Source organism: Pseudochaenichthys georgianus, chromosome 7, assembly GCF_902827115.2.
Source record: "Pseudochaenichthys georgianus chromosome 7, fPseGeo1.2, whole genome shotgun sequence".
Classification (NCBI taxonomy): domain Eukaryota; kingdom Metazoa; phylum Chordata; class Actinopteri; order Perciformes; family Channichthyidae; genus Pseudochaenichthys; species Pseudochaenichthys georgianus.
In genome coordinates, this window is record NC_047509.1 from 107,025 (window position 1) to 120,884 (window position 13,860).

Below are 13,860 nucleotides of genomic sequence, written 5' to 3' on the forward strand. Positions count from 1 at the left end.
ATATATATCAGTATGTAGTGTCTCTACTTTAAAGAGTCCTCTCCTGCTGATGTTCAGGTGTATATCAGTATGTAGTGTCTCTACTTTAAAGAGTCCTCTCCTGCTGATGTTCAGGTGTATATCAGTATGTAGTGTCTCTACTTTAAAGAGTCCTCTCCTGCTGATGTTCAGGTGTATATCAGTACGTACTGTCTCTACTTTAAAGAGTCCTCTCCTGCTGATGTTCAGGTGTATATCAGTATGTAGTGTCTCTACTTTAAAGAGTCCTCTCCTGCTGATGTTCAGGTGTATATCAGTATGTGGTGTCTCTACTTTAAAGAGTCCTCTCCTGCTGATGTTCAGGTGTATATCAGTATGTAGTGTCTCTACTTTAAAGAGTCCTCTCCTGCTGATGTTCAGGTGTATATCAGTATGTAGTGTCTCTACTTTAAAGAGTCCTCTCCTGCTGATGTTCAGGTGTATATCAGTATGTAGTGTCTCTACTTTAAAGAGTCCTCTCCTGCTGATGTTCAGGTGTATATCAGTATGTAGTGTCTCTACTTTAAAGAGTCCTCTCCTGCTGATGTTCAGGTGTATATCAGTATGTAGTGTCTCTACTTTAAAGAGTCCTCTCCTGCTGATGTTCAGGTTCATATCAGTATGTAGTGTCTCTACTTTAAAGAGTCCTCTCCTGCTGATGTTCAGGTGTATATCAGTTTGTAGTGTCTCTACTTTAAAGAGTCCTCTCCTGCTGATGTTTATTTAGCTGGCCAGCTCTGTTGTGATTGGTCAACTGCTTAGAGATGTCCCGCCCCAAAGCCTATCACGTACAATGTGTTGGAGCGCTAGCCAATAGGAGCGCCAGTGTTCTTTAGTGATGTCACCATGTTCCGGAAGTAAACAAAGGAGTCCAACTTCAGGCCATCAAGCAAAACAAACAAATAGCAGACTCTTTTTTTTAACGTATCTCCGTAACTTATTTGAAATGTTTGATCTAACGGCAGCTCTTCTTCTGTCCCTCAGTTCCGCAGAGACGTGGGAAAGGCCGTTCCTCTGCTGGTGATCTCCATCCCTCCCTTTGCCAACTACCTGGTGTTCCTCCTGATGTGAGTCACTGTCCCCCCCCGCTCTTCATCACCATGCTCTTCATCACCATGCTCTTCATCACCACTTTCCTCCCTGTTAAGTCTTAAAACAGGTTTAAATATCCTAATTCTGGAAATTGAAAAGACAAGTGGGTTTAAAGGTCAAAGATGGTAACAGTAAAACGGGAACATGTGTTGTCTGCGGATTCAAAATGGATGCAAGGAATGTAAGAAGGTTAGAAAAGTGTCTAAAGAACTATAATCTCACGGGAAGACTCGGGGTCGAGCAGGGGTCTGCAACCTTTTTGACCAAAAGAGCCATTTTGCCCCCTTTTCCAACAATTTTTTTTTGTCTGGAGCCATCCATCCATCCATCTTCTCCCGCTTATCCGTGGTCGGGTCTCGGGGGTAGCAGTTCCAGCAGAGAGCCCCAAACTTCCTTTTCCCTGGCGACATCAACCAGCTCTGACTGGGGGGTCCCAAGGCGCTCCCAGGCCAGCGAAGAGATATAATCCCTCCACCTGGTCCTAGGTCGACCCCTTGGTCTCTTCCCAGCTGGACGTGCCTGGAACACCTCCCTAGGGAGGCGCCCAGGTGGCATCCTAACTAGGTGCCCGAACCACCTCAACTGGCTCCTTTAGACGTGAAGGAGGAGCGGCTCAACTCCGAGTCCCTCCCTGATGACCGAACTTCTCACCTTATCCCTAAGGGAGACACCAGCCACCCTGCGGAGAAAACCCATCTCAGCCGCTTGTATCCGCGATCTCGTTCTTTCGGTCATGACCCATCCTTCATGGCCGTAGGTGAGGGTAGGAACGAAATGAAGACGAGTGAAGATCGTCAGCTGTCTTCCTCCCCCGTGTTTTCCCTCCAATACGTAAAGGCTGCAGCACTTTTGACAACTTCTCTCCACATATCAAACATCCCGGTAAGTCGTTTGCTGTGTTTACTTTGATGTATCCATAGTTCGCTCATCGAGCCGGGGGTCAGGTTATTCGCCTGCAGGAAAAGGCGCTGGCGCGGGACCGTAGCAGGATGTGACGCATATCTTAGTTGATCTAATTAAAACCGTTTTGTTTTTTATTTACGTGTCACAGTATCACCTCAAAATACAAGATATGAAACATTTTGCGCAACAAAATATAAATAGTCCTATAAATACTTTTATTTTATTTCCTTCTTATTTTTGTCTAAGCTCAAGGGAGCCAGAGCCGCGGGTTGCCGACCCCTGGGCTTTTGAGGAGTGTGAGAATCTGGTGAGGGGTGTTCCCAAACATCTGGAACAAACATCTGGACTTTTCTTTCTGCCGCTGCTTTTAATTGAACTATTCACATCCCACACTGCACTGTCACTTTCATGCATGTACCTGTTACTCATGTGTTATTATCTTTGCTTTCTGATGTTTAAGGTAAAGCACTTTGAGTTGCCTTGTGTTGAAAAGTGCTGTATCAATAAACTCCCCCCCCCCCCCCCTGCAGGTATTTCTTCCCCCGGCAGCTCCTGATCCCTCACTTCTGGACCCCCCGGCAGCAGCTGGAGTTTCGGGGTGTGTCCCATTCGATGCGTGTCCAGCAGTACCAGCCCGTCCTCTCTGGGCTGCAGAACCTGAAGGTCTCCGAGGGGGTTCTGCAGAAACGCCTGCAGAACCTCTGCGTCAAAGTAAGAGAGCACCAGAGAACACAGAAGTCACCGGAACGAGATAAAACATTCAAAGGTGTTATCGTCATATGCACAGCAGCTACAGTGGAGAAAGGGCATTCTTCTGAAAATAAAAAGTAGTGTAAAAAGCATATACATGTAAATAGATGTGTACAAGAACAGAACAGGAAATTAAATAATGTACATTAAGACAACATTAAATACGGTTTATTGCGGTTTAAAACGTTTTATTATCCTGTTGCATTTTGAGTTACACATGATAATGCTCGATTAATAAGATCATCTTGAAGACGATTAAGTTAATTTAAAATGATTTTAAAAAACTAAATTATACAAATACTGTATTCAAATTTGACCCATCTCTTTGTGACTTGCCCCTTTACAAACGGTTTAATCCAATAACAACAAAGACTTGAGTTGTTTCGTTAATCTTAATCCAAAGGTTTCATATGTATTAAATCCAGCCGCTAGATGTCAGCGTTGCTAAACTAATGAACACGACTGAAGCTTGTTTTGCTTTTTGGGGAAATGATTGGTGGAAGTAAATTAATCCAGAGTGTTACCACTTCCTTTGACTCCTCCCACACGCTCTCGTGTCTGAGGGCTTGCTTCCTCTTCTGCTCATGAACTTGTTCTAGCTTGTTCTAGCGTGTTCTAGTAGCTTCGTGTTTTAGCTTTGTGTTCTAGCTTTGTGTTCTATTAGCTTTGTGTTCTATTAGCTTCGTGTTCTAGCTTCGTGTTCTAGTAGCTTCGTGTTGTAGTAGCTTTGTGTTCTAATAGCTTCGTGTTCTAGCTTCGTGTTCTAGTAGCTTCGTGTTTTAGCTTCGTGTTCTAGCTTTGTGTTCTATTAGCTTTGTGTTCTATTAGCTTCGTGTTCTAGCTTTGTGTTCTATTAGCTTTGTGTTCTATTAGCTTCGTGTTCTAGCTTCGTGTTCTAGTAGCTTCGTGTTGTAGTAGCTTCGTGTTCTAATAGCTTCGTGTTCTAGCTTCGTGTTCTAGTAGCTTCGTGTTTTAGCTTCGTGTTCTAGTAGCTTCGTGTTCTAGTAGCTTCGTGTTCTAGCTTCGTGTTCTAATAGCTTCGTGTTCTAGCTTCGTGTTCTCGCTTCGTGTTCTAGCTTCGTGTTCTCGCTTCGTGTTCTCGCTTCTTGTTCTAGCTTCGTGTTCTATTAGCTTCGTGTTCTAGTAGCTTCGTGTTCTATTAGCTTCGTGTTCTAGTAGCTTCGTGTTCTAGTAGCTTCGTGTTCTAATAGCTTCGTGTTCTAGCTTCGTGTTCTAGCTTCGTGTTCTAGTAGCTTCGTGTTTTAGCTTCGTGTTCTAGTAGCTTCGTGTTCTAGTAGCTTCGTGTTCTAATAGCTTCGTGTTCTAGCTTCGTGTTCTAGTAGCTTCGTGTTGTAGTAGCTTCGTGTTCTAATAGCTTCGTGTTCTAGCTTCGTGTTCTAGTAGCTTCGTGTTTTAGCTTCGTGTTCTAGTAGCTTCGTGTTCTAGTAGCTTCGTGTTCTAGCTTCGTGTTCTAATAGCTTCGTGTTCTAGCTTCGTGTTCTCGCTTCGTGTTCTCGCTTTGTGTTCTAGCTTCGTGTTCTCGCTTCGTGTTCTCGCTTCTTGTTCTAGCTTCGTGTTCTAGCTTCGTGTTCTCGCTTCTTGTTCTCGCTTCTTGTTCTCGCTTCTTGTTCTAGCTTTGTGTTCTATTAGCTTCGTGTTCTAGTAGCTTCGTGTTCTAGTAGCTTCGTGTTCTATTAGCTTCGTGTTCTAGTAGCTTCGTGTTCTAGTAGCTTCGTGTTCTAGTAGCTTCGTGTTCTAATAGCTTCGTGTTCTAGCTTCGTGTTCTAGCTTCGTGTTCTAGTAGCTTCGTGTTTTAGCTTCGTGTTCTAGTAGCTTCGTGTTCTAGTAGCTTCGTGTTCTAATAGCTTCGTGTTCTAGCTTCGTGTTAGATGCTAGATGTCAGCGTTGCTAAACTAATGAACACGACTGATTCAAATCATTTGCTTTTATTCTGTCTCTTTTCTAAAAGCTTGTTTTGCTTTTTGGGGAAATGATTGGTGGAAGTAAATTAATCCAGAGTGTTACCACTTCCTTTGACTCCTCCCACACGCTCTCGTGTCTGAGGGCTTGCTTCCTCTTCTGCTCATGAACTTGTTCTAGCTTGTTCTAGCGTGTTCTAGTAGCTTCGTGTTTTAGCTTTGTGTTCTAGCTTTGTGTTCTATTAGCTTTGTGTTCTATTAGCTTCGTGTTCTAGCTTCGTGTTCTAGTAGCTTCGTGTTGTAGTAGCTTTGTGTTCTAATAGCTTCGTGTTCTAGCTTCGTGTTCTAGTAGCTTCGTGTTTTAGCTTCGTGTTCTAGCTTTGTGTTCTATTAGCTTTGTGTTCTATTAGCTTCGTGTTCTAGCTTTGTGTTCTATTAGCTTTGTGTTCTATTAGCTTCGTGTTCTAGCTTCGTGTTCTAGTAGCTTCGTGTTGTAGTAGCTTCGTGTTCTAATAGCTTCGTGTTCTAGCTTCGTGTTCTAGTAGCTTCGTGTTTTAGCTTCGTGTTCTAGTAGCTTCGTGTTCTAGTAGCTTCGTGTTCTAGCTTCGTGTTCTAATAGCTTCGTGTTCTAGCTTCGTGTTCTCGCTTCGTGTTCTAGCTTCGTGTTCTCGCTTCGTGTTCTCGCTTCTTGTTCTAGCTTCGTGTTCTATTAGCTTCGTGTTCTAGTAGCTTCGTGTTCTATTAGCTTCGTGTTCTAGTAGCTTCGTGTTCTAGTAGCTTCGTGTTCTAATAGCTTCGTGTTCTAGCTTCGTGTTCTAGCTTCGTGTTCTAGTAGCTTCGTGTTCTAGTAGCTTCGTGTTCTAGTAGCTTCGTGTTCTAATAGCTTCGTGTTCTAGCTTCGTGTTTTAGCTTCGTGTTGTAGTAGCTTCGTGTTCTAATAGCTTCGTGTTCTAGCTTCGTGTTCTAGTAGCTTCGTGTTTTAGCTTCGTGTTCTAGTAGCTTCGTGTTCTAGTAGCTTCGTGTTCTAGCTTCGTGTTCTAATAGCTTCGTGTTCTAGCTTCGTGTTCTCGCTTCGTGTTCTCGCTTCGTGTTCTAGCTTCGTGTTCTCGCTTCGTGTTCTCGCTTCTTGTTCTAGCTTCGTGTTCTAGCTTCGTGTTCTCGCTTCTTGTTCTCGCTTCGTGTTCTAATAGCTTCGTGTTCTAGCTTCGTGTTCTCGCTTCGTGTTCTCGCTTCGTGTTCTAGCTTCGTGTTCTCGCTTCGTGTTCTCGCTTCTTGTTCTAGCTTCGTGTTCTAGTAGCTTCGTGTTTTAGCTTCGTGTTCTAGTAGCTTCGTGTTCTAGTAGCTTCGTGTTCTAGCTTCGTGTTCTAATAGCTTCGTGTTCTAGCTTCGTGTTCTCGCTTCGTGTTCTCGCTTCGTGTTCTAGCTTCGTGTTCTAGCTTCGTGTTCTCGCTTCTTGTTCTCGCTTCTTGTTCTAGCTTCGTGTTCTATTAGCTTCGTGTTCTATTAGCTTCGTGTTCTAGTAGCTTCGTGTTCTAGTAGCTTCGTGTTCTATTAGCTTCGTGTTCTAGTAGCTTCGTGTTCTAGCTTCGTGTTCTAGTAGCTTCGTGTTTTAGCTTCGTGTTCTAGTAGCTTCGTGTTCTAGCTTCGTGTTCTAATAGCTTCGTGTTCTAGTAGCTTCGTGTTTTAGCTTCGTGTTCTAGCTTCGTGTTCTAATAGCTTCGTGTTCTAGCTTCGTGTTCTCGCTTCGTGTTCTAGCTTCGTGTTCTAGCTTCGTGTTCTCGCTTCTTGTTCTCGCTTCTTGTTCTAGCTTCGTGTTCTATTAGCTTCGTGTTCTAGTAGCTTCGTGTTCTAGTAGCTTCGTGTTCTAGCTTCGTGTTCTAATAGCTTCGTGTTCTAGCTTCGTGTTCTAGTAGCTTCGTGTTTTAGCTTCGTGTTCTAGTAGCTTCGTGTTCTAGCTTCGTGTTCTAATAGCTTCGTGTTCTAGCTTCGTGTTCTCGCTTCGTGTTCTCGCTTCGTGTTCTAGCTTCGTGTTCTAGCTTCGTGTTCTCGCTTCTTGTTCTCGCTTCTTGTTCTAGCTTCGTGTTCTATTAGCTTCGTGTTCTAGTAGCTTCGTGTTCTAGTAGCTTCGTGTTCTAGCTTCGTGTTCTATTAGCTTCGTGTTCTAGTAGCTTCGTGTTCTAGCTTCGTGTTCTATTAGCTTCGTGTTCTAGTAGCTTCGTGTTCTAGCTTCGTGTTCTATTAGCTTCGTGTTCTAGTAGCTTCGTGTTCTAGTAGCTTCGTGTTCTAGCTTCGTGTTCTAGTAGCTTCGTGTTCTAGTAGCTTTGTGTTCTAGTAGCTTTGTGTTCTAGTAGCTTCGTGTTCTAGTAGCTTCGTGTTCTAGTAGCTTCGTGTTCTAGCAGCTTCGTGTTCTAGTAGCTTCGTGTTCTAGTAGCTTCGTGTTCTAGCTTTGTGTTCTAGCAGCTTCGTGTTCTAGTAGCTTCGTGTTCTAGTAGCTTCGTGTCCTAGTAGCTTCGTGTTCTAGCTTCGTGTTCTAGTAGCTTCTTGTTCTAGCTTCGTGTTCTATTAGCTTCGTGTTCTAGTAGCTTCGTGTTCTAGCTTCGTGTTCTATTAGCTTCGTGTTCTAGTAGCTTCTTGTTCTAGCTTCGTGTTCTATTAGCTTCGTGTTCTAGTAGCTTCGTGTTCTAGCTTCGTGTTCTATTAGCTTCGTGTTCTAGTAGCTTCGTGTTCTAGCTTCGTGTTCTAGCAGCTTCGTGTTCTAGTAGCTTCGTGTTCTAGCTTCGTGTTGTAGCTTCGTGTTGTAGCTTCGTGTTGTAGCTTCGTGTTGTAGCTTCGTGTTGTAGCTTCGTGTTCTCGCTTCATGTTCTCGCTTCATGTTCTAGCTTCATGTGTGCACACAGAACCAAAGAGTGATCAACGGAGTGTCTTTGTTCTCCAGGTGCAGAACGGAGTGACTCCTCAGGTTTCTGAAATCCTGGCCGTGAGAAATCTGTTCTCCGGACCCCCGCTGGGCGTCAAGAGGATGAGCGACGAGCAGATGGTCAGTGACTCACTCACTCACTCACTCACTCACTCACTCACTCACTGACTCACTCACAGACTCACCTCCTACACACTCACCTCCTACACACTCACCTCCTCCACACTCACCTCCTCCACACTCACCTCCTCCACACTCACCTCCTACACACTCACCTCCTCCACACTCACCTCCTCCACACTCACCTCCTCCACACTCACCTCCACCACACTCACCTCCTACACACTCACCTCCTCCACACTCACCTCCTCCACACTCACCTCCACCTCCACACGGCCTGTCTACACACAGGCATGAAAAAAATCTTTCAAAGCTTCGCCCATTCACTTGAATGGGGTGACGTAGAAGATTTTGAATCTTCGCCGAACTGCATTGTGGGGAGCGGAGCATGGCTTTGCATCGTGAGCATCAAAAGTTGAGCAATGTTCAACTTTTGATGCTCCCGATGCTTTCGAAGCTGGCATCAGCCAATCAAATCCCGTTTATGCAAATCCCGCCAGTACAAGCGCTAGCCAATCAAACCGCGTGCAAGCTGGGAGAGCCAGACCGCAGTTCATTTCCTCATATTCCAAACGAGAACTGACGGTAGCAAATCACCCGGTTCTTTACGACCAGAACTATTTACCGGGATACAAACCGGAGGAACCGGGCATGGAGGGAGGTGGCAGAGACTGGGTGAAACTGGAAGGTTTTCGCCTGTTTGGGGATTTTATATCCAGTTTACTTCGTTTTAACATTGCTTTGTATGCCGGGGGCGGGAGGTTCATGTGATTGGTTGTTGGTCGCGTTGCTCGCAAAAAATCGCCACGCTTCAGACACGCCCAGCATCAAGATTTTTTTCATGCCGGTGTGTGGACAGGCCGTCAATCACTCACTAATAACTTAATCAAATACTACTCTTACTTAAGTAACATTATGATTGCAGCACTTTTAATTGTAACTGAGTATTTGACGCTGTATTATTGGTGCTCTTACTTCAGTGAGAGATCTCAGTACTTCCTCCAGCTCTGGAAAATTCTCTTTGATAACAAGTCCTTGAAAAGTCTGTGAATCACAAACTGGAACTATTTGTGTTTCTTCCTCAGAGGCTCGTCTCCCCGCTCCTCTTCCTCACCCCTCGTCTCCCCAGCTTCCTGATGTCTCGCCGGCTGCAGCGTAGCGGATCAGAACTTCTGCATCTGGACCGAGCTCTGAGCCGCCTGGGAGTCCAGAACCTGAGCGAGGCCGAGCTCAGACAGGTCAGTCTCTCAGTGAGGGCAACGTACACACATCCTTTACTCAAGTAGAAGTACACATACTGGTGTTTAAAAAATACTCTGGTAGAAGTAGAAGTACTGACTAAACTTCTTTACTCCAGTAAATATATGTATTTGTCTTTCAGTAGGTTTAAATCTCTGTATATCTATAACGCGCGGTTCATTATTCTCAAAGATATTGAAGTGAATGTTATTTTGTATATATTGATTGTTGTGCTTTTATTTAGGTCTTAATGTGTGCATATCAGTGGCGAACCGTGTCTGTCACCACTGGACCTTCTGTAGACCCCCCCCCCCCCCCCCCACCATCTTCACCCGTTGCACTTGCCATGTCAACGTTAAAAACAATAAAACGGCATGAATTGCTTCGTCGCATTCATTTGGCACGCGGCACCGTAACCAGTGGCACCCTGGGAATAAGTGTGCAAAATATTTAAATTGTATTTTCGGATCCTGAACGAGACCGCCGCCAGAGCGCGTCTCCCCGTTCCCTGCAGAAGGAAGCCATGCACGCAACGCAGCCCCGCTCTCTTTAACTCCAGGCGACTTTCTGCCGCTTTCACCACGGAGGAAAGCACCTCACTAATTGCAGTACCCATAAGGAGCTGTCCAAATGCCGCAGTTTTTGCGTGGCTGTGTCTTTAGTTGAAAGCCCAGGGGCGATCTGCTCATCTCTCATCGAAATAATATGCTACAAAGGGGCGGACTGGCCATCTGTGCGTTGAACTTTCCTGTCGGCTCCCAGACCGTAGTCGAGGAGGGCGGAAGCAACAAGCTGCAGGTTCAATACCCCACTTTAGCTTCAATGAGTGGAGAGAGGCGAGCTCTTCTTGGGAGGCCGTTGCATTTATTTAGCTGTTCTTCTGTTTCACAAAATACATCACAGACCTCTGTTTCACTTCCAGAAACATACACACGCTCCCTCGCTGTCGCTCTACCATCCACAAAAAGGGACGGCGATCTCATCTCACTCTGCGTGGCCCTAATATCATAACACGTGTGTTCTGGAGAATCACAGAGCGGACGATCGTCCTTATTATTATTATGCCGTTTAAACCAAGTATTTAGATGTGTTGCGCTGACAGGTCCACACCTATGCTTCCCCGCGGCTCCTCCCGCCCCCCTGCTGACAGTTCACGAGCGTCGAGCTCCTCATATATAATTAAATCGATTTTTTGTTTGTTTTATCCGAGTGTTCTCTGAATACCTTGAAGGCCCTGACGGTTCGCCACTGTTGCATATGTATACACGTGTCCATGGATTGTGTGTATATATAGGATATACATATTTATATATATATTTGTATTTTATATTCTGGATTGTGGGAAACGGTATTTCGATCTCAATAAAGTTGACTTTGATAATGTTCTTCCTGCTTCAGGCGTGTTTCATGCGCGGTCTGTACTCCAGCAGTCTGACGGTCCCTCAGTGCAGAGAGTGGATGTCCCGCTGGCTCCACCTGTCCAACTCCCTCAAAGGTAGGTGTGTGTGTGTGTGTGTGTGTGTGTGTGTGTGTGTGTGTGTGTGTGTGTGTGTGTGTGTGTGTGTGTGTGTGTGTGTGTGTGTGTGTGTGTGTGTGTGTGTGTGTGTGTGTGTGTGTGTGTGTGTGTGTGGTGTGTGTGTGTGTGTGTGTGTGTGTGTGTGTGTGTGTGTGTGTGTGTGTGTGTGTGTGTGTGTGTGTGTGTGTGTGTGTGTGTGTGTTCTCAGGAGATTGAAGGCAGAGCGATAAACAAAAGAAGCGCCTGATTGGTTGTCTTGCAAACAGCGAATCAGGCGCTTCTTTTCTTAAATGAACAGATGTCATCCAGTGTTTCACAGAAAGGACAACAGTCATTTCCCTTGATTGGATTTGAGTGACCTGGAAAGTCATTGTGGGAGTCCTTCTTTATTCCATGCATGCTTTTACCGTGTCTATACCAAGTGCCTACATTACCCACAATGCACTTGTAGGCATCAAACCCATCCAATGAGGAACCAAAGTGACTTTACTGCACAGAAATGGAAGAAATATCTCGTCTATTTAAGTATTCCTTTAACCCTCCGTCATATAATCCTGTGTGTCTGTGTGAGGCCTGTGTGTTCAACTTGTGTTTGTCGTTGTGTATTAACTACTCGGGGTTCTTCCGGTCATTACAAACCTGGACAAGTCATGGAAATTCAAAATGCTAATTCCAGGCCCTGGAAAAGTCATGGAAATGTAACTAAATAGTCGAAATAGTAATGATAATAAATACTGTATCGTATCGTATAATTTAATACGCTGAGAAAGAGTCATTTGTTTGGTCATGGAAAAGTGTATGGATACTTTAGTAACTTTCTTTTAGGAGAAAGTTGGTCATAGTTTATCTTAAGTTTGCTTTGTAACTTGGCCGTTCTTCCTTTTCAAGTCACTAAACATCGTCTACTAAGTTCGCCAAGTCGGGTTCCTCTCTCCCGGTTCGTTGTACATGTTCTTCCCTTTGTGCCGTAGTCTAGGAGGGAACGTCGCTATAAGGTAACTCTGTTCTCTCTGTCTCCCCTCAGACTCCGAGGTGTCTCTGCTCTTGCACAGCATCGTGTTCCTCTCCGCAAACTACCGCCACTGACAGGAAGTCCAGTGCAATCTACTTCCTGAAGAGCTGTCCACATATCCTTCGTCTCGCCGGGGGGGAAAAACAAATTTTTTTAAACACAGTTTTTTCCAAAAATAACGAGGTTCAAGAGAAGATAAACGATGCATGGTTGCAGCCGAGATAAATCACGTTGGTTGTGGAATTGGAAACGTCCGGCGTGTCGGTTGTTGTTCACCAGGTTTCGTTAGGGGGGGGGAGCATGGATCAATAGTGTGTTTATCAGAGGAGAGGGTGCGTTTTTGACTTTTGGGGGATTATTTAAATTGAAATGGGAAGTTGTCACCTTGAATATAACGAGAACAAATTATAAATAAATAGTTAGTTGTACAAAAATAATATAAATCACATGTCCACGTGGTCCTCCATCCGTGTTTAATATCCGGCTTTTCCCATTTTCCTCTTAGCTCACAGTACAACCCGCACGAAGTTAACATTTGACTTGTGGCAAACAGTCTGCACACGGATAAATATCTTCAGTTTAGCTTCTCATGCATGTTGTTTTGGGAGAATTTGCAGCACGAAATGTGACGGCACTTTATCGTTTACTTTTGACCGGAGCGCAACCTGACATTAAAGCGATGGATCTGATGCATTCACACGTCTGCAACACTACGCCCGGCTCTCTGAGGAACCTCTGTGCTGAAGGGTCACTTAAAGGGATGATTGGATTGTTTTGAAGTGTGTGAGGTACTTTGCATTAAATTATGTTAATTGTTCGCATATTTATAATACTTTCACCGCTTTACCTTGCCCTCAAACACATGACATTAAGATGCCTATAAAAGACACAATCAGAATGCCTTCATTAGTCCCACAGAGGGGACACTTGCATCGTTACAGCAGACAGTTGATGTTATGATATAATAAAAATATAAAAAGGTTACATACTTTTCATATCCTGTAACCGTTCTTAGGGTTTAGCAGCCAGTGTCTCTCAATGACCACAGAGAGACTCGCACAGAGACAGAGTAATGTCAAACGGAACATTTGAGACGAGCAGGAGAATAAACCGTATTGATATTCTGTCTTTAAAGACCCCTCAATCTGGTTGGTTAGTCTGTGTTGTTGTGGGACTTTGAGGAAACAATCCCTTTAACACATAAGTCACTAAATAACTCGACTATAGAGCCAGCAGCAGATCAGAAACTCCTGCGGTCTTATTCGTTAAATGAGTTTGGTGTGTCAGTTCCCGTCAGAAATAAGGTTTATTGCTCAGTACTTTTCTAGGTAAGCAGTCATTTGTGTTTATCTAGAGGAAATACAGAGACAGGCAACAGTCAAGAACATGGAGATTATAAGGATTACAGTAGAAATAAGAAGGTATTGAGGATTTGCACGAGTGAAAAGCTGTGAAGGTAAAGAGCTTTTTAAACATTAAAGCATGGAGACATGTCAGAGGAGAGACTCTACGTTCTGATATCTGTGGATTTAGATTTGTAGGAGTCTTAAATGCATATCTACTCCAGGTCAGATGAGAAATACCTAATTTAAACCCGCAAACTGTCCCTTTGTTTGATCTTAATCTCTCTTCAGGATCTCACTCGGACGTTTCCTCCGCTGCAACTACAGGAAGTTTAAATTGTGAAATGCCGTTTGCTTCCTGTGCCTTTCACAAGAAGTAACACATCTGAGATAATAATATAAGCTGCAAAATTATTTTCCGTTTAATATATCAGGTTTTTGAATGTTGTGTTTCTGTGCCAATATTACACACTGTATCGCAACCGTGTCTGAAATAAAAACCTGTAAATGGTGCGTTCATGGCCTCCGTGTTTTTATGAAGGTGAAATAACCGCTCACTAAGGCCCAATCCCAAACCATGTTCACGCGGAGGGTCCGCCACATCAAGGGCTGTTCCAAAGCAACGAGTGTGGAGGGGGAGTGGGCTATCAAGCCCTCAAACAGCGAGTCTGCATCGGTGCTGACTGGAGACCGGTCTCCACCTGACCGGAGTCACGCTGTGTGTGTCCGTCAGGAAACACGCTGTTTACAAGTAGTTCCTGCAAACATCCACTGATAAACTGCGATGTTAACGACCTCCTGATAACCCCATATGTTTTTAACTTAGGATCAAACCTGTGTTTAGTCTAGAAAAAGGTAAATGTGTGCATTTTATTATAAAGTTGTGTATATTTACAGACCGTTGCAAAAACTATGAAGCTTATAAACATCAGGTTTAAAACTAAAAGAGCTTTGAAACACAATGAAAGATGTTTGGAGTTTTATTTGAGTAAATGTTTTGTCTAGGAGCTGATTTGAAACCGTTGTTACAT

The 13,860-nt window shown here is 44.2% G+C and overlaps 1 protein-coding gene across 1 annotated transcript in view; it reads left to right on the forward strand.

The window, feature by feature from the left end:
• letmd1 (LETM1 domain containing 1) overlaps positions 1–13,342 on the forward strand; it is a 15,452-nt gene extending 2,110 nt beyond the window's left edge. Inside the window, 6 exon segments of the mRNA XM_071203596.1 lie at positions 1,003–1,085; positions 2,544–2,724; positions 7,618–7,719; positions 8,805–8,957; positions 10,357–10,453; positions 11,499–13,342. Coding sequence (XP_071059697.1) covers positions 1,003–1,085; positions 2,544–2,724; positions 7,618–7,719; positions 8,805–8,957; positions 10,357–10,453; positions 11,499–11,560 — 678 coding nt within the window. The 3' untranslated portion in view covers positions 11,561–13,342.
• Positions 13,343–13,860: the final 518 nt, after the last annotated feature.